The sequence below is a fragment of the Macaca thibetana genome, chromosome 14 (genome assembly GCF_024542745.1).
Source record: "Macaca thibetana thibetana isolate TM-01 chromosome 14, ASM2454274v1, whole genome shotgun sequence".
NCBI classification, from domain to species: Eukaryota; Metazoa; Chordata; class Mammalia; order Primates; family Cercopithecidae; genus Macaca; species Macaca thibetana.
The window spans coordinates 65817458-65841928 of NC_065591.1; the positions used below are offsets into that span (position 1 = coordinate 65817458).

Here is a 24471-nt window from a genome sequence, read left to right on the forward strand (position 1 = left end):
AAATTTATTTTCTAGTTTAGGCAAAGTACAATTCTTTATTATCAACGGTGTAAGATTACACCTGTTCTCCCTGTGCTACAGCAGTCTGTGTTTATCCATGCACTTTAAGCAAAGTATATTTTTATGTGGTCTGACTCAGCAGGTTGGAAGTTCCTATGGCTTAAGTATCTTATCTGAAGATGGTTTTAAGTGAGATAAGGTTTCATTTATTTGCTTGAAAGCACATCATATATTGGGCTGTAAGTGTCCTGTTCTGCTTAATGCAAGAGATTTTGTGAAATGCTTCTGTTTCCATTTTCGGATTCCATGATGCTCAACACAGAAAAGTAATAGTAATGGGAGCTAGGATTTTTAACCACATGGTAAATCAGTATTTAATAAATTAGAACTCTTTAAGAAGGCCTTCTGTATTCTCTCTCTGTGAATGGCATCGGGAAAACTTGAGAGTTTTCCTTGATTCTTCTTTCTCACTTCACTCATCAGCTCCCTCCAATCATGATCATAACAGTTCTAAACCTTGACTTTGTTCTTAGTCTACATGGTGCTCAACCTTGCTACAAGGTTCTTCTACCAATTGTTACTATCCCTACAGCAGGAACCAGTCCTCTTCCTAGGGATTTCAGGGTGTTCATTGCCAGCTTTGATGATTTCAAGAATGGGGAACTTAATATTCGAGGATAGTATTGAAAACTGATAGGGAAATGACCCTGAGAGTCAGATTCTAGCTCAGCTGCTTCCCATGGTCTTAGACAAGTTATTTAAACTCCATTGGCCTTAGTTTTCTCATTTGGAAAATGAGGATAATAATAGCTACCCCAGAAGCTTGGTGTAGAAATTAATTCCTGTGTTTATCTCCATTGTCTCCTCAAATTTCATTAAGTTATAGTAATTTGGAAAAAGGAATAAAGCTAAAGGACAAAGAAGAGTAGGGATATAAGATGCTTACAAAATTTAGGAAGATAGAAAGCAAGTTGATAAATGTTTAGAAGAGAAAACTGAAAACTACTTGTAGAAAGAGAATGAAAGTTCAAGCTAATCCATATCACTATCCTATAAAGGCTCAAGAATTCCAGGTACTAGGTGCCTGTGAAAAGGGACTTAGAGTTTTCTTCTAAGAGTTTTCCAGTTTTGGCTAATACATGCAAGTCTGTGATCCATTTTGAGTTAATTTTTATGTATGATATGAGGAATGAGTCCAACTTCATTCTTTTGCATGTAGATATCCAGTTATCCCAGCACGATTTAACTGAAAAGGTTTCTTTTGCTATTAAATTATCTTGACACCCTTGTCAAAAGTCAGTTAACCATTAAATGTATATGTTTGTTTTTGAGCCATCAATTCTGTATCATTGATTTATATATCAATCTATATATTGGTGCTACACTGTCTTTTGATTACTGTAGCTTTTTGTAGTAAGTTTCGAAATCAGGAAGTGTATTGTTTCCAACTTTGTTCTTTTTTAAAAAACTTATTTTGGGTCCCTTGAATTTCCATATGAATTTTAGGATGAGTTTGTCAACTTCTGCAGAGAAGCCAGGTGTAATTTTGATAGGCATTGCTTTGAATCTGTAGATCAATTTGAGAAGTATTGCCAACTTAATAATACTCAGTCTTCCAATCCATCAACACTGGATGTCTTTCTTTTTATTTATGTCTTCTTTAATTTCTTCAACAGTACTACATAGTTTTCAGTGTTTAAGTCTTGCATTTATTTGGCTATATTTATTCCTGCATATTTTATTCTTATCAGTGGTATTGTAAATGGAATTGTCCTCTTGATTTTATTTTTGGAGTGTTAATTGCAAATTACGGAAATACAATTGATTTTTATATATTGGTCTTATTTTCTGAAACCCTGCTGAAATTGTTCCTGTAGTTTTTTAATGGATTCCTAAGGATTTTGCCCTACACATTTTAACATGTATAGGTAATATAAAAGTCCAAGTTTAATCAATATCTCTGCTGTTCTTCTGAAGTAATACAATGACTTTAGCAACCTGTGGCAGGTGGAATAACAACATCCCAAGGATGCTAAGGTCTGAATCCCTGGAACCTGTGAATATGTTATTTTACATGGCAGAGAGGAATTAAGGTTGCTAATCAGCTGACCTTAAAATAAAGAGATTATCATGGATTATCTGGGTGGGCCCGGTGTGATCGTTGGTGTCTTTTAAAGAGAAGGAAACAGAAGAGCAAGTCAGAGCCTGAGAGATTTGAAGATGCTGTATTGCTTGCCGGCTTTAAAATGGAGGAAGAACTTGTAAGCCAAGGAATACAGGCTGCCTCCAGAAGCTGGAGATGGTATTTAGACCTCTCAATCTGGGCACTAGACTAACTCATTGCTACTATTCTGGTTATTGCTTATAGGCCTTTGTAGTAGTCATAGCTAGAATTGTGAGTTCATACTGATACTTCTTTCGTCTTTTTTGAGACGGAGTCTCGCTCTTATCGCCCAGGCTGGAGTGAAAGTGGCACTATCTCGGCTCACTGTAACCTTCGTCTCCCGGGTTGAAGCAGTTATCTGCTTCAGCCTTCTAAGTAGCTGGGATTACAGGCACCTGCCACAACACCTGGCTAATTTGTGTATTTTTAGTAAAGATGGGGTTTCACCATCTTGGTCAAACTGGTCTTGAACTCCTGACCTCGTGATCTACCTGCCTCAGCCTCCCAAAGTGCTGGGATTACAGGGGTGAGCCACTGTGTCCGGCCCATACTGATATTTCAAAAGGAAGGACAAAAAGAATCAAGAGTTCACCCTGACATTTTCATTTCAAAATTAAGATTACAGGGTTTTTTACTTTTCTGTTTTTTTTTTTTTTTTTTGAGACGGAGTCTCGCTCTGTCGCCCAGGCTAGAGTACAGTGGCCGGATCTCAGCTCACTGCAAGCTCCGCCTCCCGGGTTTACGCCATTCTCCTGCCTCAGCCTCCCGAGTAGCTGGGACTCCAGGCGCCCGCCACCTCGCCCGGCTAGTTTTTTGTATTTTTTAGTAGAGACGGGGTTTCACCATGTTAGCCAGGATGGTCTTGATCTCCTGACCTCGTGATCCGCCCATCTCGGCCTCCCAAAGTGCTGGGATTACAGGCTTGAGCCACCGCGCCCGGCCTTTACTTTTCTGATTTTTATCTAATTATCTCTTCCTTTACAATGAAAGTCTTGGTTCCTAATGACATTAACCTAACTGCCTATTTGCTTTATCCAAATATGTATGTATATGATGTTCAAAATAACAAACTGTGCTACCATTAAAAATAACCAACAGTATGATTACTGAATACTGTTTAAAATTTATTTTCAAAATAAATAAATAAATAAATAAAATTTATTTTCAGTTCTTTTTTTTCCTTAAAGTATATTTATCCCGCCAGAGATGTGCAGTCAAATAATTGTTTTTAAAGTCATTTGGAATAATTCTTAATACACCATTAAGTTAATTTGTTCTGTTTTATGTTAATTGTGGTAATTGGTTTGTACAAAGTGTTTAATATGCTTATAAAACAAAAATTATGTACATGACTACAATGTTGAGGTATAAAACAATACATATTCAGAAAATTATAGCTTTTTTCCTTGTATCCTACAAGTAACTCTTTTCATTAGTTTTTGCTTTTATCAATGCACTTCAAAATATGTAAACATATATTTATACTTCCCCCTTATATGAAAGATAACATTGGCCAGGTGCGATGGCTCACACCTATAATTCCAACACTTTGGTAGGCCAAAGCAGGCAGATCGCTTGAGCTCAGGAGTTTGAGACCAGCCGGGACAATGTGGTGAGACCCTGTCTCTATTTAAAATTAAAAACTAATGATAAATAAATAAAATAACATACATATGGTTCCACATATTGCTTTATTTATTTATTTATTGAGTCAGGGTCTCACTCTCACCCAGGCTGGTGTGCAGTGGCATGATCATGGCTCACTGCAGCCTTGACTCCCTGGGCTCAAGCTATTCTTCTACCTCAGCTTCCCTAATAGTTGGGACTTTAGGTGTGCTCCACCGTGCCCCCTAAGTTTTGTATTTTTCATAGAGACAGTGTTTCGCCATGTTGCCCAGGCTGGTCTCAAACCCCTAGGCTTAAGCAGTCCACCCACCTCGGCCTCCCAAAGTGCCAGGATTGAAGGCATGAGCCACTGCACCTGGCTTGCCTATTGGTTTTTAAATTTAAGATATTCTGATCACTTCTTACTAGTACACAGAAATCTTTTCCATTATTTTCCCTGCAGTTGTTGTGTGGACATAACCCAGTGTATTCAGCCAGTCCCCTATTGATGGCCATTGGGTTTTTTTCATCCTTTTCTGTTTCAAATAGTGCTGAAATGAGCAAATTTACTCATATGTCATTTAGTATTTTGGGGATTAGGGCCACTTTTAAGGTAGTTGTCTTTAATGTTCTATAGTTTTACCATAATGTATTACTTCTCTTTAAATCTTATGGTTCACTGAGCTTCATAAATCTGTGGTTTGATGTTTCCTCAGTTCTGAAAACTTCAGCCACAGGTTAAACATTCCTAATCTGAAAATCTGCAGTACTCCAAAATCTGAAACTTTTTGAGTGCTGACATGACACGAGTCAAAACAGAGCAAGAAATGTCAGTTTATAAAATCAGAGACAGACTTTAAAGACAAAAACCATTGTTAATGAGGCAGATGACTGGAAAAAAAATATTAAGCCACCTAGCAGCATGCATTCTCATCCCTAGAGGACCCACAGTCTGGTCTCTTGACAGGGTTAGAATGTTTGTCCCCTCCATATCTTATGTTGAAATGTAGTCACCAGTGCTGGAGGTAGGGCCCAGTGGAAAGTATTGGATCATGGGGGCAGATCCCTTATGAATGGCTTAGTGCTCTCCCCTTGGTAATGAGTGAATTCTGCTTCTGAGTTCAGTCGAGATCAGGTTGTTAAAAGAGAGTGGTGCACATCCCTGCCGTCAGCTCCCGCTCCTGCCATGTGATGTGGCTGCTCCAGCTTTACCTTCTACCATGATTGTAAGCTTCTGAAGCCCTCATCAGAAACAGATACTAGTAGCATGCTTCTTGTACAGCTTGCAGAACCCCAAGCCAAAATAAACCTGTTGTCTTTATCAGTCACCCAGCCTCAGGTATTTCTTTATAGCAGTGCAAGAATGGACAACATAGAAAATTGATACTGAAGAGTAGGACGTTGCTATAAAGATAACTGAAAATGTGGAAGCAGTTTTGGAACTGGATAACGGGCAGAGGTTGGAAGAGTTTGGAGGACTTTTCAGAAGAAGACAGGAAGACAAGGAAAAGTTTGGAACTTCTTAAAGACTTGGTTAAATAATTTTGACCAAAATGCTGATAGAAATACGGACAATGAAAGCCAGGCTAATGAGGTCTCAGATGGAAATGAGGAGTTTATTGGGAACTGGAGTAAAAGTCACCATGTTATGCCCTAGCAAAGAGTTTGCCTGCATTGTGTTGTTCATGCCATAGGAACCTGTAGAAAGTTGAACTTGAGAGTGATCAAGAGTAGCTGGCAGAAGAAATTTCTAAGCAGCAAAGCATTCAAGAGGTGGCCTGGTTGCTTCTCACAGCCTGGTATCAGATACAGGAGCAAAGGAATAACTTAAAGTTGGACTTTATAGGCCAGGTGCACTGGGAGGCCAAAGTGGGAGGATTGTTTGAGTTCAGAAGTTCGAGACCAGCTTGGGCAACATAGTGAAACTTCGTCTCTACTAAAAATAAAAAAAAGTTATCAGCTGGATGTGGTGGTATATGCCAGTAGTCCCAGCTAGTCCAGAGGCTGAGGCAAGAGGATCACTCAAGTCTGGGAGATTGAGGCTGCAGTGAGCTGTGATGATGCCACTGCACTCTAGCCTGGACAACAGAGTGAAATCCTGTCTGAAGAAAAAACAAAGTTGGAACTTGTTTTAAAATTGGAGCAGACTGTAAAAGTTTGGAAAACTTGCAACCTGGCCCTCTGGTAGAAGAGGAATCCAGGAGGGCTTTGGAGTAACCACTTACTAGAGAGATTTGCATGACTAAAAGGGAACCAATCGTTAATATCTAAAACAATGGGGAAAAGGTTTCAAAGTTGTTTCAGATGTCTTTGGGAAGGTCCCTCTCATCACAGGTCCAGAGACCTAGGAGGAAAGAATGATTTCAGGGCCCAGGCCCAGGGCACTGCTGCCCTGCTCAGCCTCTGGACACTGCACCTTGTATCCTGGCTACTCATGCACCAGCCAGGGCTCAAAATGCCCCAGGCACAGCTTGGGCTGCTGCTCTAGAGGGCACAAGCACCGTAAGTCTTGACCACTTCCATGTGGTTGGCAAGCCTGCATGCACATAGAATGCGAGAGTGAAGAAGGCTAGGCAACTTCTGCCTAGATTTCAGAGCATATATGAGAAAGCCAGTGTGCTGCAAGGGCAGAGCCCCTGCAGAGAAACTTTGCTAGGGCAATGCTGAAGGGAAATGGGGGGTTGGAGCCCCCTTCAAAGACCCCACTGGAGCATCACCTAGTGGAATTGTGGGAAAGGGGCTGCCACACTTCAGACCTTAGAATGGTAGAGCCACCGGCAGCTTGCATCCTGAGCATGGAAAAGCTGCAGGCACTCAACTCTAACCTCCGAGATAAGCTGGCAGGGCTATACCCTACAAGCAATAGGTGGAGCTGCCCAAGGCCTTGGGAGCCCACCCCTTGCACCAGTGTGCCCTGGACGTGGGACATGGAGTCAATAGAGATTATTTTTGGAGCTTTAAGATTTAATGACTACCCCGCTGGGTTTCAGACTTTGATAGGGCTTGTCACCCCTTTCTTTTGGCCAGTTTCTCCATTTTGGAATGGGAATGTTTACCCAATGCATGTACCACCATTGTGTCTTGGAAGTAAATAATTTGTTTTGGTTTTATAGGCTCGTAGGTACATCTCGGGCTGCTTCCACATCATAGGTGGAAGGGGATGAGTCTTAGATGAGACTTAGGACTTTGGACTTGATGCAGAAACAAGTTAAGACTTTGGGGGAACTATTGAGAAGAGGTGATGGTATTTTGCAATGTGAGAAGGAGACGAAATTTGAGGGGCCAAGGGCAGAATGATATGGTTTGGATGTTTGTCCCCTCCAAATCTCATGTTGAAATGTAATCCCCAGTGCTGGAGGTGGGGCCTAGTGGGAGGTGTTGGATCATGGATGCAGATCCCTCATGAATGGTTTATTGCCATCACCTTGGTAATAAGTGAGTTCTTGCCCCGAGTTCTCTCCAGATCTAGTTGTTTAAAAGAGTGTGACACCTCCCCCTTCTCTTGCTTCTGCTCTCTCCATGTGACACAGATGCTCCCACTTCACCTTCCACCGTGGTTGTAAGCTTCCTGTGGCCCTTACCAGGAACAGATGCTGGTACCATGCAGAACCATTAGCCAGTTAAACCTTTTTATAAATTACCCAGTCTCAGGTGTTATGTTACAGCAATGCAAGAACAGACTTAACACATCACTCAACTGTTTCTGATGTTTCTTCTCACCTAAAAAATAAAATACTGTGTTTGGTAACCTTTTAATCAAACACAACATTGTAGGTAGGAGACTGAATGCCTGCCATTGTTGGTTGTTGCTTTTATTTAATAACCGGTAGAGGTGTTCTGTGATGTTACTATGCTGGTTGGTTACCCTGAGTACATTATGTTTTTTCACTGTATTAATGGTATGTTATGTCTTTTACTGTTAAGTACTTATATGTGAATAAGTGTAAGAAAAATGATTATCAGTAACATGTAAGTTCAATCGGGAATGATGGTGATGCCAAACAACCATAGATTTTCCACATGGGTGGCTAAGATAGTGACACCATTGCTTTCTGATGCTTCAGTTTACACAAACTTTGTTTTGTGCACAAAATTATTAAAAACATTGTTTAAAATTACGTCTAGGCCATGTGTATAAGGTCTATATAAAACATAAATGAATTGTGTGTTTAGACTTGGGTCCCATCCCCAGGATATCTCATTGTGTATATGCAGATATTCCAAAGTAAAAAAAAAAAAAAAAAAAGGAAACAATAAACTGAAATTTGAAACACTTCTGGTCCCAAGCAGTTTGGACAAGGGGTACTCAACCTGTAGGGCTTCTTCAAATACTACTTTTATTCCACTCTCTTATTTCCTTTCAGAACTTCAGTTTGACATATTTAAGACTTATTTACGCTTCCCTTCATATTTCTTAACTTTTATATTTTCCATCTTCTGTTTGTATTTTGGATTCTAGATGTATCTAGATGTATCTGAACAAATTCACTACTAGTTTACCCTTCTCCTTAACTGTGTCTAATCAGTTAAACTTGACTGTTTTTTAATTTTAATTCTTTTCATTCTAGAAGCTTGTTTCAAGTTTCTGTTATTTAAATGTATTAAGCAGTTATTTTATATTGTATTTGATAATTACTTTATGTGAACTCTTTACAGGTCTGTTTCCTCACATATTTTATGCTTTTTGATTGTGAGATAGTTATTTGCCTTGAAACTTTGTGAAAGTTCTTAGTCCTAGAATGAAGATTGACTCTTTAAGGAGGATTTGCCTTTGTTTCTCTTGGGTGTCCTGAGGGCACGACCAGTTAAATCCACTTTACATTCTCATCTTGAAACTTCTTGGGATATGTAAATAATATGTATTTAGCTCCATATCAGTTTGAGAGCCGTTTGTTTCTTCTTGCTTCTCTCTTCTCAACGCCAAGTTTTAAGACAGGCTTTTTTGTTGTTGTTGTTAAATTTAATCCTGAGATTGTGGTAGGGAACAGAAAGTTAATTCTGTTTCAACCTTTCACTGAGCTTATGATCCTTTGAGATCCCAGCTTGATGGGAGAAAGGTTTCCTGCTGGGCTCCCCAGCAAGGCTTCCTACCTTGGGCTTTGTGTCCTGTTCTGTGTGCCCCAGGAAACCGCCGAACTTCGGACAGTTGGCAAATGCCATCAAGATAATAGCCAGATTTAATGGTGTAAGTGCCTCTCTGGGTTTCCACCTTACTTAACTTTTGGCCTGGGTCTTCCCTGTTCCTTACTTTCTTGCCAGCTCATTCTATGCATTTAAAAGAATGAATGACTATATAATTACAATATATAAGATCGTTATATATAATTAATAATTGTACACTATGATTGTGTAAATATAACATCTATATATTTTTTACACACACACTTACATATAATTTTAGCCAATATTTCTCAAGTTGGATCTATTAATTACCATAGACAGAAACAGTTCCTAACATAAGAAGTCTATACTCAGGCAGACTGTCAGTCATTTTGTGAAAATGGGGAACACGATTTTCTAACATGCAAAGTTTCAAAATTAATGTCCCTTTCTCATGAAGCTGATGGAGGGTGTGTTTCATCAAAATAAGAGACTATAACAAGAAAAATATGGGATATGGGATTAGGGATTCAACACAGGTGAAAGGCAAGAAGAATTCCCCAGATGATAGTAAAATGTTATCAGTTCATCATATCAAACAGCAGGCAGTCCCATTTGGAGCAGATGAATGGAGGGTGCCAGAAATGGAAATTTGAGTGAAAAATAGACCTGGTAGATTATTTAATGTGAATGACCAAATATTAAGAGAATTTTTACAGAATTGAAAGGCTTTCTTTGTTTAAAATTGTGAAATACTCATACAGAAAAGTAAAGTATAAATGTACAGTTCAAAAAATAATAAATTCTCATGTGTCCATCACCTAGCTTATGAAGTAAAACGTTATCAGCACCTTAGAAACCTGTTTGTCTCTCCTCGAGAGCATCTCTGTTTCCCAAACTGGTATTGAATTGCATGATAATCAGTGCCTGGCTTTTCTTTATTGTTTTACCACTTGTGCATGTGTATATTAAAAATACATTATTTAGCTTTGCCTGTTTTTGAACATTATTATTAATGGAATTATACAGGATTTATTCTTCTGTGCTTATTTCTTTCTCTAAGTATTTTTCAAATTCATGTAACTCTTAAATTTATTTTCACTGCTATGCTATATTCTATTATCCAGATACATCACAGTTTGTATATTCTATTGGTGATGCATATTTAGCTTGCTTGTTATTCTTTGCTTTTATAGACATGTGTCTACAAACATTCTTATATGTGTGTTTTGATGCCTGTGTGCAGGAGGTTCTTTGTAACGTAAAATTACCAAGTTGAAGGACACTTGTCTAATTTTATTAGGTGATGCTTTACTGTTTTCCAAATAGCCTTCCCTGTTTCCTTGTTAATACCTGTTAATGTCTGGCTTCCTATATTTTGTCAACGTGATGGATGTGAAATAGGATACTTCACTGTAATTTTAAATTTATGTCTCTTAAATTGGAAACCTTTTCGTATGTTTATGGGCTGTTTGTGTTTCCTCTTTAGGGAAAAACCTATTAATGTCTTTTGCCTATCAAAAGGTTTTGGGAAATGATTAGTGACACTGTAATAGAAAACTAAGCAAACAAAATTAAAAAGACAATTATTCTGGAAAAAAGCAAAAAGTTGTACAAGAAGTTCAATTGGTCTACCATGTAGCTCAACTATAAACCATGTTTCTATAATAACTAACAGGAAGTACTTACTAATAATCACTTTTCAAAGCTTACAATTGAAGAAATGCCAACAGTCACATAGCTCATAGTTATTGGAAATGAAATTTAGACTAAAAGAATCTGACTTCAGAGCCCACATTCTTATCCATGAAACTATGCTTACTGCTCTCTGTATGTAGCTATAGTATGAAAATGGTGTATAGTTTAATGAAAAGGTATTTATTTTAATGAAGTTCAAGTCCTGTATCTTTTTTTATCACTTCTGCTTTGGGTGTTGTATCTGAGAAACTGTTGCCTAATCCAACATCACAGAGTTTTACTTGTTTTTTTCTTCTCAGAGTTTTATTCTTCTGTTTAGGTTTATGATACACTTTGAGTTAATTATGTATATGGTGTGAGGAAGGGGTCTGGATTTGTACGTTTGCATGTGGATATCCAGTTGTCCCAATATCATTTCCCCCATTGAATTTATCTTGGCCCCTTTGTTGAAAATCAGTTTGTTACAGGAAAGGGGTCCCGATCCAGACCCCAAGAGAGGGTTCTTGGATCTCGCTCAAGAAAGAATTCAGGGCAAGTCCACAGTGCAAAGTAAAAGCAAGTTTATTGAGAAAGTAAAGTGGTGAAAGAACAGCTACTCCATAGAGAGAGTAGACGTTCCCGAAAGTAAGAGGAGGAATGCATCCACTCTAGATATAATGCTTGTATATATGGAGAGATGTGTTCTGCTACAAGGGTTTGTGATAAAGGATTAATTTCTTAATTACTATATTTTGCAAGAATCGATATTATTAACTTTAAAGCAAAATTAGGAATGCCTTTGTTCTCCAGATATCAGGATAGCTGGAAGCTCCCAAGTGTGGGTCTGTTTAGTAAACGTTATTAATTTGTTCCCTTAACCATAAACACCTAGAGGCTAGGAATGCCTAACTTTCTGAGAATGCAGCCCAGCAAGTTCCAGCCTCATTTTCCTAGCCCTCACTCAAAATGGAGTCGCTGTGGTTCAAATGCCTCTGACAAATTGACTATAAATACTAGTTTATTTTTGGACTTTTGATTGTATTTAGATGATCTCTATGTCTGTTCTTATACCTGTACCACAGTCTTGATTGATGTAGTATCCCATTCGCTTTTACTAGAAAGTTTATAAGGATTAAGTAAGGATTATTAACCTCAAAGCTATTTAATAATGGTAATAAATATTTATTGAGAAACCAAGCTAAGTGCTTTATGCACATTAATTTGTTTCAGACTGTCAACAGATATTAGTCATTGATGTGTATCAGACTCTGGGCTGGGAATACATCAGTGAAGTAATGGAGAACCTTCTTGTTCTAATGGATCTCACATTAGTCGTGAATTAGTTGGAGCGACTGGAGGATAATAACAAATAAGGGAATAAGATAATTTTAGAAAATGATTAGTTTTATGATAAGTAGAACAGACTAATTTGAGAATAACCAAGAGATGAAAGGGCATCTTTGATCCTCATAATAACACCTATAAAATGGGTACTATAATCCCCTGACATGAAGAAACTCAGGCTTACAGAAGTAAAGTGACTGCCCAGGGTCCCATAGTTTAATAAAGGCAGAACTGGGTTGTGAAAATAAACCTTTAGTTGGTTGCAAATGGAAAATGAATTCAGATTTAGGAACTAATAAGAATGCAGTATCTCCTCATTCTTTTTCTCTTTCTGCTGGAAATAGGTTGTTAAGGTCAAATTATAGGCTAAGCGTTCTTAATTTGGGATTCATAGATAGGTTTCTTGAAGCCAGTGGAATTATATGCAAAATATATGTGCATGCATTTTTTTCTGGATTGAGGGTTCATAGCTTTCATCAAATTCTGAACATGGTCTGTGACAATAGCAAAAGGTCCATAAACACATTTGATTCATGTGACTCAGGCAGACACCGTATTTTCTTTGTGTCCTTCACAGCACCACTTTGTCTCCTCTCTGCAAACTTCTTCCTTTGGCAATAGGAGATGGGAGGAAATTATTTATTTTGTTAGGTTTGAAATAAATTTTATTCTAATGTAAAAAAAATTATACAGTTACTTACCAGAGTAGATTTTTACTTATAAATTGTAGGACTTAATTATTCGTTTCTCTATTCAAAAGTTTAAAATTGACTTTGATTCTGCTGTCAATCATCTTTCATATCTTGAACATTCCCAAGATTTGTTCATTGCCTTTGAAAGGTCATTCTCTGTTTTCTTACTTTTAATTCCACTGCCAGTTAAGTCTCCCATTCTTTTCTCTTTTTTCTTTGTCAACCCTATTAACTGATCCCATCCTTTTCTAGCCAGGTTATTGCAACACATTTTTTCCCAGAATCAAGTCCATCTTGTGCCTGTAACCAGATTGACCTTTCTGAAAGACTTTTGTCTCTACATTTTATTGACTCTTCATTTTCTTTTTTTGTTTGTTTGCTTTTTGGAGACAGGGTTTCACCCTGTCACCCAGGCTGGAATGCAGTGGTGTGATCACAGCTCACTGCATCCTTGATCTCCTGGGCACAAATCATCTTCCTGCCTCAGCCTCCTGAGTAGCTAGAACTACAGGCGCGCACCACCATGCCTACCTAATTTTTTTTTGCTTTTAGTAGAGACGAGGTCTTGTTGTGTTGCCCAGGCTGGCCTCGATCTCCTGAGCTCGAGCGATCCTCCCCCCTTGACCTCCAAAGTGCTGGGATTACAGGCATGAGCCACCGTGTCCAGCCGGGCTCTTCATTTTCTCCCATCCAAGTACTAACCAGGCCCGAACCTGCTTAGCTTCTGAGATCAGATGAGATCGGGCGCATTCAGGGTGTTATGGCCGTGGACTAGCGGCTCTTCATTTTCTATGATATCATCCATGACTGTTGGGCCCCTCCAAAAAAATCACACACATACAAATAACCGGAAAAAGAACATATATCCCCCATTTTATTAAGCTAACATTCTTTTTCCGCTATCTAATTGTGTCACCTTCTTTTGGCATTTCAAAAATGCTGTATTATTCCCACCTCATTCTGTTGTTGTTTTCAGTGTTCCTTCTGACAGGCAGCAGGCTGGCTCCTTATCTGCCTGAAATGTCTTATCCCTCTCTCCCTCCCTATTTCCATCAGCGCAGATTCTTTCTGTCCTTCAATGCCTAGCTTAAGTGTGTCTGTGTGCTTTTTTTAAAGCCTGTCTTTATTCTCCAAGCTGGAAGTAATCTTTCTCTCCTCCTTTGCACTTTAGCTGTACTTCTTAGGGTATTTAACTCTTTGTACATTTTGTTAGATATTTACGTACTTAATACTAATTTCTTGACAGCAGATGCGTTGTCTCTCTAGTTTTATAATTATCTCAGCATCTCCCATTATCCTATGTCAGTTCCAGCCTTATACATTTAGTAGGTTCTTAGTAAATATTTTTTGAATGAATTAATCCTTTTTTTGAGAGCGAGAGACAGGGTCTCATGGTTTTGCCCGGGTTAGAGTACAGCGGCTATTCACGAGTGTGATAGTAGTGCACTACAGCCTTGAACTCCACAGCTTAATTGATCATCCTGTCTCAGTCTCCCAAGTAGCTGGGACTACAGGGGTGCACCACCACACCCAACAATAAATTCTTCCTTTTAAAATGTAACTGTATCAGTCTGTTTGACGCTGCTGATAAAGACATATCCAAGACTGGGTAATTTATAAAGAAAAAGAGGTTTAATGGACTCACAGTTCCACGTGGCTGGGGAGGCATCACAATCATGGTGGAAGGAAGTAAGCATGTCTTACATGGTGGCAGACAAGAGAGAATTGAGACCCAAGTGAAAGGGGTTTCCCCTTATAAAGCCATCAGAGCTTGTGAGGCTCATTCACTACCATGAGAACAGTATAGGGGAAACTGCCCCCATGATTCCGTTATCTCCCACCAGGTCCCTCCCACAACACATGGAATTATGGGAGCTACAACTCAAGATGAGATTTGGGTAAGGACATAGCCAAATCATATCAGTAACTTAACCTTGGTATGCTTTTGAAAGTTCTTTCACTACTTTAAAATTCTTTCATTATGACCCCATGGGAGGAAAAAGTTAGTAATTAATCTAAAAATTATAATTTAAAAAGGCCTACGCAAACTATAATGACTATAAAGTATCTAGGCATAAAATAAGAATCTAAAGCTATTTTTTAAAATCAATCTAAACTGTATCCCTAAAATTCACAATATTCTGTTCTGACTAAAATACAAAAATAATGTAAGATTCTTGCCACCTATGTAATGTCTAATATTAGTTACAAAATTAATTGAAATCTTCTAGTTTATAAACAATCATGTTTTATGTGTGTGTGTGTTTGTGTGTGTGTGTGTGTGTAGACAAAGTCTCGCTCTGTCACCCAGGCTAGAGTGCAGTGGTACGATTTTGGCTCACTGCAACCTTCACCTCCCAGGTTCAAGTGATTCCCCTGCTTCAGCCTTCCTGAGTAGCTGAGACTACAGGCATGTGCCACTATGCCTGGCTAATTTTTGTATTTTTAGTAGTGACGGAGTTTTGCCACATTGGCCAGGCTGGTCTTGAACTCCTGACATCAGGTAATCTGCCCACCTCAGCCCCCCAAAGTGCTGGGATTACAGGTGTGAGCCACCACGCCTGGCCCAATTATGTGTTTAAAAGAAGTTGTTAGGGGTATGCTAGAAAATCTCTGTAGGAGTAGGAGCAACCTTTGGGGATGGAGAATTATTGATTCCTTAAATAAATGGGAATTATTCTTTTGGTAGAAAGAAGTTGGGAGTCCCTGGAACCTGTTTTTTTGTTTATTATTATTATTATTATTATTATTATTTATTATTATTATTTTTTAAGAGATGAGGCCTCACTTGTTGCCCAGGCTGGATTAGAACTGCTAGGCTCAAGTTATCTTCCACCCTAGTCTCTCCTGAGTAGCAGGGACTATAGGCCTTTTTTGTTTTTTGTTTTTTTAAATGAAGGAAATTAGAAGTGGAGGGTGTTCTCCTGTGAATAATTTCTATTTATAGGAAGTAATTTTTCTCTAACTGGTACCTGGCTAACTTGTAAAGGTTCTTTGGCATTGGCAGAGTGAGCTATATTTAGACTACAAAAAGAAAACCTCTAATAATGTGCACTTAAGCCTTATTACCTTTCAGAAGCATAAATGACAGCATGAGAAGATAAAAGGATGAAAGAAGTGATACAGCATTGGGGTAAAGAGCACAGGCTTTGGAGAGAGAGTGGTAGAACTGGATTTGAATTTTGTCACTACCATATAGCAGTTGTGTGGCCTTGGCAAGTTACCTTTATGTCTAAATCTGTTTTTTTGTCTGTTAAATGGGCGTAAAAAGTTTTCCAAGGGTCAAATGGAATCATGTCTGTGAAGTATTTGGCACAGTGACTCGTTTGTGCATAGTGAATATTATGTACTATTACTGTGATGATTTCCTAGGTCCAGATATCAGAATTCATCCATGGATCCTTAGAATCCATTATAACATGTTTGACATGCCATGTTATCATTATAATCAAATTAGTGTAGGATAGGTAGATTTGTGAGTAACTTGTGAGTAAGTAGAATTGTAAGTTCTGCTTTTAGTTTTCCCATAGGATTTCAAGTGCAACCAGAAAAGGAAAAAAAGCAGGTCCAGGCTGAAGTTGCTATTTACTTCACAATGTCATTTTTATTTCAGAAGATAGGATTATCGATCTGCTGAGCAATTATCAAACGCTAGATATATTAGATTCTTTAAAAGTAATTTTATTCAGTCTCTGCAATCCAAGGCAGAATAATTTGACCAAGTTCATAATGTGTTAGGAACTTGTAGAGAAATGGTAGGAACTATAAGGAATTTGAACTCCTCTTTCATTCCAAATCATGTCCTCTATCGTTGTATTTATAGTGCCTCTCTCTTAACATGGGGAACTGTAAAAATCCTCAGTGCTCAGGCCATAACACAGACCACTTAAATATGTTTCTAGAGGTGAGACCCAAGCATGAGTATAAAGTTCTCCAGGTGATTTCATTGTTAGATTCAGAAATATTGACCTGGTTCAATGCCTAGAACAGAGTAGACATTCAATAAATGTTTCACTTTTGAAAGAATAGATCCCTTGCTACCTCTCTGCTCTGTTGTAGTTTTTTTCCAGTATTATAGTCAACCAGGAGCTTTTATATCAAGTTTTTAAAAGGAGATTTGTATCATACTTTGTAGATACTCTCCAATCAGCCCCATAGCATATTCAGGAACATGTCTGGCAGGAGGTAATGTTTTGCTGCTGATAGAATTCTGAATTTCCTCCATTACCAGGAAGAAGAATAGGTTGGAAATTTGGGACAACTTGGAATTTCTTTCTTGTATTCCATCCAAGGTTGACGACATAAATTGTGAATAGATACTTACTGATTTATTTTGTTTCAGAATAATTTTTCGTTTTTTAATAATACATGATCAAAAATAAAAAGATAGTAAGGAATAGAGATTGAAAATTTTTCCTCTCATTTCCCAATCATACTTTCCTTTCCAAGATACCATAAATGTTATATCAGTATCCTTCCAGAGATGTTGAAAACATACATAAACGCTTAACATATATTTCACAATTTTACCCAAGTGATAGCACGCATATCGTGTTCATCTTGGAGTTATATATATGAATCTTGGAATTATATATTCATATATAAATATTTTTATTAATATATTCATTTTTACAACTAGTGTTTTTTTCTTTTTTTTTTTTTTTTTTTTTTTTGAGACGGAGTCTCGCTCTGTCGCCCAGGCTGGAGTGCAGTGGCCGGATCTTAGCTCACTGCAAGCTCCGCCTCCCGGGTTTACGCCATTCTCCTGCCTCAGCCTCCCGAGTAGCTGGGACTCCAGGCGCCCGCCACCTCGCCCGGCTAGCTTTTTGTATTTTTTAGTAGAGAGGGGGTTTCACCGGGTTAGCCAGGATGTTCTCGAACTCCTGACCTCGTGATCCTCCCGTCTCGGCCTCCAAAGTGCTGGGATTAACTAGTGTTTTTCTATCTACTACAATTTATTTTCATCAGTTCCCCTATTGAGGGATATTAGATTTTTTCCAACTTTCCTCTATTACAAACGATGTTGCATTGAATACTTAACACTTCTGTGTGAGCAGTTCTTCAGATAAATTCCTTTAAGTTCAAGGTATTGATATTGTCAGTTTGCCTTCCATGGAGGTTGTATATTGATTGTTTGGGAATGACAAGGAAGCATGAAAGAGTATGGAGAATTAAATGTGTAAAGGAGTAATAGTGACCAAGACTATTGACTGTTGACTGAGGTAGGAATGATATTAATGATATTAAAGTCAGCAAGGTGAAAAATGAGCAGGTTTTGTGTGTATATGAACACAGAATTTATTTGTGATTAAAATATACTAAAGAATTTTGAAAAATCCTAAAATTTTTACTCTTAAATCTATGTTTAGATTTAAATACATTTAAAAATACTTATTTAAATGCATTTACATTAGTATGTAATACAATACATTAAATACATTCTTATTTAAATACATGTTTAATATGATACTTTGTGATGAATTCTTTATATTTTTAAGAGAAAATACGTTTGCTGTTTTCATTACCGACTTAAATTTAGCGTTTATTGACCAAGATTTTATCTCTTTATGCATAATTTTTTCTTGAAATGTCTCTCTCTTTTTTTTTTTCAGCCCTGGAAGAAAGCGGGACTTTTCCCCTGTTCCTTGGAGTCAGTATTTTGAGTCCATGGAAGATGTAGAAGTAGAGAATGAAACTGGCAAGGATATATCCTTTGCAAAATGGCTTATTCTTTAGTGAGCTTATGATGTTGTCTAAGTTAAAAGACTTGTGTAGTTTCTAAAATGTTCTTTATTCCTGCTACTTATTTCACCTTATTCCTCACTTGTTCTTTATGGAATATTGCCTGTAAGTCCATGCCAGTATCTTTCTTGGCTGTAATTGTCTAATGCTTGGAGAAGGGATTAAGAATTAAATTCTTGAAACTGATAAACTGTCTTAGGGGCCCAGGGGAAGGTTTCATGAATCAAGTGAGTTGAACTAGTTTCGTTTCTAGAATCCAGGGGCTATGTCCTTACGAGGGCAAAGGGACTGTATATATTTTTTTTTCATTGAACAAAATGGTCACGTGGGCTTCATGCTTCAAACAGAGGGTTGGTGTCTCAGAAATGTCTACTTACATCTCTTACATTTGGCAGTCTGCAGTTTTGCATGTAAGTTTCTAGCAGTATTACTGTGATTAAATAATGAAAAACTTCAGTGAGCAAAAACATAGATGTTTTATCTTTAACTATTCATACACTTTTCGAGTTTACAAGAGTGGTTCAGAGGGTCCAGTCCTGCTCCTTCTGCATGGAGGAGGTCATTCTGCCCTTTCTTGGGCTGTGTTCACGGTAAGTAGGTTGTTGATAGTACAAGTTAATGTTAGCACTTTTGAAGTAATTAAAGTATAGGGACAAATCTTGGAAGTTAACACATTCTATTTGGGAAGCAAGAATTGCTATTCCAGGCATACACACAGACTGGGTAGTATGTTCTTCAGTATGTCTGAAGAACAAAGAGAAGGTTGGAGGTTTTATAAAAAGGAGAAATGTTATATATTGTTCTTTGAGAAAGTTCATTGGCACTAGTAAAGGTCTGGGGAGAAAAAGAAAAGATAGGGAGTGAAGGAAAATGTGAAGGAGAAATTTAAAAATGTTAAAAAAAAGGTTTCGGAAGCTGGCAAGTTCTGTTAATAAGTAACTGCGATGAGTAAAACTAGTCTTAGGGTCACAGCAGGTTGTTTCAGTAGCTATTAGATAACACTGGTTTCATATTCTAGCAGGCAGTTTCAGCAGCCAGGCTTGCAGAGAATTACTTACATTCTTGCAGCAATGTCATGTGCCCTGAGTGCTTTTTCTCCCTGGCCTCTCAACTCTGTTTTAATGGGATATGACAAGAATAACCCAATTTGTGTAAACTTCCATAGTGCAATCATTGTTTACTTCTGGATGAATTTGACTAGCCTACCTCTTCATTTTATGTAGAGAAGCAGACATTTTATTTAGGTGCTTTAGATAATGTCTATCACTTTGTCTCCCATATAGAGCGTATGTAATACTTTGCACATGGAGGTACCTCAAGAATTTGGAAAATGTTTCTTCCTTTTTGAAATGATTCTTAATATTTTAATGGTGCTTGTTAGCTACAAGGAAGTAAATAATATTTGGCTAATGATACTGTGGTCTAGAGTAGAAGATACGTGTCTGTGTGAATGCTGTCAATTATAGATCTTCCTAATACCCTTGACTGGAGTGGGACAGCCCATGTGCAAGGAGAGATACTGCTAAGTAAGATACTAGCAACATCTGTGTTTAAAATGAAGTTGTCATCTCGTGTATGTGTCAAGCAGATATGCATCCTCTGTTTACCACTAGAGAGTCTGAAGGACAGAAAATGAGAGCAAGTGGGAATGCAGCACTAGACACCTGGAGCCAGATGGCTGTGGAGTTGAGGAAGTCCCTGAACATAGCACTTTGTTCCTGGCAGCGGGGATTACTGGGGTTAAGTTTAACTCTCATCTTGTCTCTTCTTTTAGACTATGAATTCCTTGAAAATAGGGATAACTTCTGTCTTATTCTTTTTTTCCCCAAATGGCTTGAAACAGTTCTTTAAACATAGGCACATATTCAACCGCTGATTAGCTGATTTGGCCCTTGTCTTGTTTGCTACTTTTGTAGGATAAATTGTGTGACTTGTCCATAAGTACCAGGTTCTGTCATGTCTCTGGACCAGTACTGTCCACTAGAAATACTGTGCAAACCACATATATCATTTTAAATTTCTTAGTAGACACTTTAATAGATAAAAAGAAATTAATTTTAATGTACATATATTTAACTATTGTATCCACAATATCACTTCAATGTGTGGAAGTAATTATATTGATTACCTAATCAATATAAAAATTATTATTGAGATATTTACATCTATTTTTATACTGTAAATTTGAAAATTTTATACTTACAGCACATCTCAGTTTGGGCTAGCCACATTTCAAATCATAGCTTTAGTCATTTACTTCGCAAATAGATTGCAAAGTTTTTTGGAGGCAAATTCCATGGCTTATTATGCCCAGCACATATTGTACGCTCGAAAAATTTTATGTATGTATTTATTTTTTAAGAGACAGAATCCTGCTATGTTGCCCAGGCTGGACATGAACTTCTAGGCTTATGAGTAATTTTCTTCCATCTTTCTATTTTCTAGGTGTTCAGTGAAATGTTTATTACTTTCATAATTTAAAGATTGTTTTTTCTTTTATTGGAAACTATTTTCAAGGAAAAAGGTCATATTCACTTCTGGATCTGACAAGTTTGGCAAACTGAAACTTTTCCAGAGAAGAGCAATCAAGATGAGAATACTTTAAACAATAGCATTTAAGGAACAGTTGAAGGAACTGAAAGGGGTTTGCCTGAAGAAAAGAAAGACTTGGGAGACATAATATTTGCTTTCAGTTGTATTTTTGTATGTATTTTTAAGACAGGATCTCAGTTTGTCGCCCAGGATACTGTACAGTGGCACAATCATAGCTCACTACAGCCTCAACTCCTGGGCTCAAGTGATCCTCCCACCTCAGCCTCCCAAGTAGCTAGGACTACAGGTGTGCACCACCATTCCCGGCTAATTTTTAATTTTTTTGTAGAGACAGGGTCTCACTGTGTTCCCCAGGGTGGTGTCAAACTCCTGGCCTCAAGCACTCTTCCTCCCTTGGCCTTGCAAAGTGCTGAGAATTACAGGCATGAGCCACCAAGCCTGCCCTTATATAAGAAAAAAAGCAGCCACATTTTTTAAACATTTACTCTGTGCCAGGTACTATGCTAAGTGCTTAAGTGGATTATCCCATTTAATTTTTCTGTAATACTGTGAGATTAGGCAGATAAGGACTGAAATTTAGAGAAGTTACAGAGCCAGTGACAGCATGAAAACTCATACTTGTTCTGACTCCAGTGTGCATATTTCTTTGAAGACTGCTTTTATGCCGCCTAAGAGGAAAGATTCAGGGCAGAAACTATAGAGACCTATTTTTGACACACATAGGCAGAAATTCTAAAGATTAGGACTATTACAAAGCAACCCAGGTCCTCAGCAGAGGAAAAGCAAGCATCATTTCACTGAAAGGATGTAATTGTGAATGTACTCTTCCAAGTTCCTTCTTGTCCATAATTCTATAAAATCCTTAATCCTGAGTAGAACTCCTTTTCCATCTAAATGTTTTGTGGTTTGGGAGGGGAAATCCTCCAAATCCAGATTCACCAGAAGTTCTATTACCTATCAAGAGAAAGCATTTATACCTTGGCTTTAGTAACAGAAACAAACAACCATAAAGCACTTGAGAAACTTTTATCTATAACCACTTTTGTGGAACTATCAAAGGGATATAACTATTAGAAGAAAATTATGCTGTTTTATAGGATAGTCTTTAAATATCTAGAAGATTAATTTTTGAACCTTTTATTCCTTGTTTATATTCAATAGGTTAGTGATTGTAGTTGCCGCTTCAGTAGTCAAGTTTATCGTATATAGTGGGTAATAATGTATACAAAAAATACAGCAAACATTTTAAGAAACTTTTGTCTCAGACTAGGTTTTGAATGTCAAAGCAGCTTAATCTATCTGAATTTTAGATAGATGGGTATAATACCTCCTAGTTAATGGGGTGGTTGTGAAAATTCAACAAAAGATATAAGGTTCTTGGTGAAGTGCTTGACTCATAAGCACTCAGTTGTTAGATGAGTTTGCAGCAAGATACAAAGGTAATGCAGAGGAAGGAGTGATTAACTTGTGGTAGATGAGGGGTCTACAAGGAAAGTTTCATAAGAGAGGACATCTGAAATGGTTTTTAAGACTAAATAGAAGTTGGATTAGCAGGGAAGGCATGCCAAGAAAAGGTAAGCACACAGGCATTGAAGAGTGTAACAGTGAAGTTTGTTTTGGAAATTACAAGTAGCTTGGCTATAGTTTGAGTAGAGTTGAGGTTGTAGTTGTATAATGTATGATGAGGGTGGGGAGCAGGGAAAGAGGTGACTAGAGAGATCACTGGAGCAAAATTATATACCTATATATATACCTTGTATACCTAGCTAGGGAATTGTACCTTTAGTTTCCTTTTACTTCTGGGTAACAGTAGAGGGAGCTATTTTTGTTTGCTTTTGTTTTTGAGACAAGGTCTCACTCTGTCACCCAGGCTGGAGTACAGTGACGCAATCCTGGCTCACTGCAACCTTGACCTCCTGGGCTCAAGTGATCTTCCCGCCTCAGCCTCGTGAGTAGCTGGGACCACGGGTGCGCACTGTCACACTCAGCTATTTTTATTTTTTATAGAGAGGGAATCCCACTATATTGCCCAGGTTGGTCTTGAACACCTGGCCTCAAGCAATCCTCCTGCCTCAGCCTCTCAAAGTGCTGGGTTTACAGGCATGAGCTACTGTGTCTGGCCATGGGAGCTATTTTTAAACACATTTCCCCCACCCACATCCACATTAAGCATATTTTAGGTATATCAAAATTATGGAGGGAGTATAGAAAGCATGTTTTGCTTGACACACATTCACACTGTAAAATTCTGGTAAGTAAAGTATCTTGATACACGTTTACCTGACTGTAATTGAGTACTACTGTTTTAGGCAATAGGAAGCTATTGAAGAGCTTTAGAAAAATCAAAATACTAGTATAGATGATTGATTGGGCAGGAAACCACAGTGGAGGCAGGGAGACTAGTTAGAAGGCTATTCTTATATTACTCAATTCTAAATATTTGACGTCTTATGGAGTATTAATTTCTCTTGAAAAGGAGGAAGTTCATTTACATTTTCCACCATGTAAAAAACCACTTAGGATAATACTGTTTTAAGCTATTTGATTTATTTATGAAGGTATTATTAGTCTAATACCAAAACCAGGCAATGATAATACAGGAAAACTAAGCCAGTCTCACTTATAAAATAGATACAGAAGTGGGGCATAGTGGCACATACCTATAGTCCCAGCTACTTGGGAAGCTCAGGTGGGAGGAGTGCTTGAGCCCAGAAGTTTGAGGTTGTAGTGAGCCAAGATCATGCTACTGCACTCCAGCCTGGGTGACAGAACAAGACCCCATCTCATTTATACATACATACATACATACTCATTCACTTGCTTATTCACCTAATCCTAAGGAAAATAACAGCAGATTGATAGCATGGTAAAATAATAATACACTGTGACCAGGTAGGTTTTGTTCAAGGAATGCAAGAATATCTCAGCATTAGAAAATCTTATCAGTATGATTCACCTCTTACCTCACTTGATGCCGCAAAAGGACTTGATAAACTATAACATCCCCTCATATTGAAAACTCTTGGCAATTAGGAATAGATGAAAAACTTCCTAAAGATTATAAAATTGATACAGAAACTAGAAAATTGCATAAATATCATACTTAGTGGTAAAACAGACACATTGACACATTCCTTTTAAACTCAGGGATAAGACATGTGCTGTGGTTTGGATATTTGACCCCTCTAAATCTTAGTCAAAATTTGATCCCTAATGTTGGAGTTGAGGCCTAATGGGAAGTGTTTAGGTCATGGGAGTGGATCCTTCATGAATGGCTTGGTGCCATTCTCATGGTAATGAGTGAGTTCTTACTCTCCTACTTCCAAGAGTTATTTAACAAGATCTGACATCTCCCTCCCTTCTTTCTGCTTCCACTTTTTTGCCACATGACCTTTGCACCTGCCAGCTCCCCTTAGCCTTCCACCATGAGTGGAAGCAGCATGATGCACTCAGCAGCAGGAGCAGATGCTGGTGCCGTACTTTTATACGGCTTGCAGAACTGTGACCCAAATAAACTTCTTTTCCTTATAAATTACTCAGGCTCACATTACATAATGGTAAAGGGATCAATTCAACTGGAAGAGCTAACTATCC

The 24471-nt window shown here is 37.9% G+C and overlaps 1 protein-coding gene across 3 annotated transcripts in view; it reads left to right on the plus strand.

The window, feature by feature from the left end:
• The window catches only part of PPME1 (protein phosphatase methylesterase 1), a 90567-nt gene that overhangs the window by 14252 nt on the left and 51844 nt on the right, over window positions 1-24471 (plus strand). For all 3 annotated transcript variants that reach the window (XM_050756235.1, XM_050756237.1, XM_050756236.1), the window contains exons 2-3: window positions 18195-18288; window positions 18822-18914. In XM_050756235.1, coding sequence (XP_050612192.1) covers window positions 18195-18288; window positions 18822-18914 — 187 coding nt within the window. The remainder of the gene's footprint in view (window positions 1-18194; window positions 18289-18821; window positions 18915-24471) is intronic.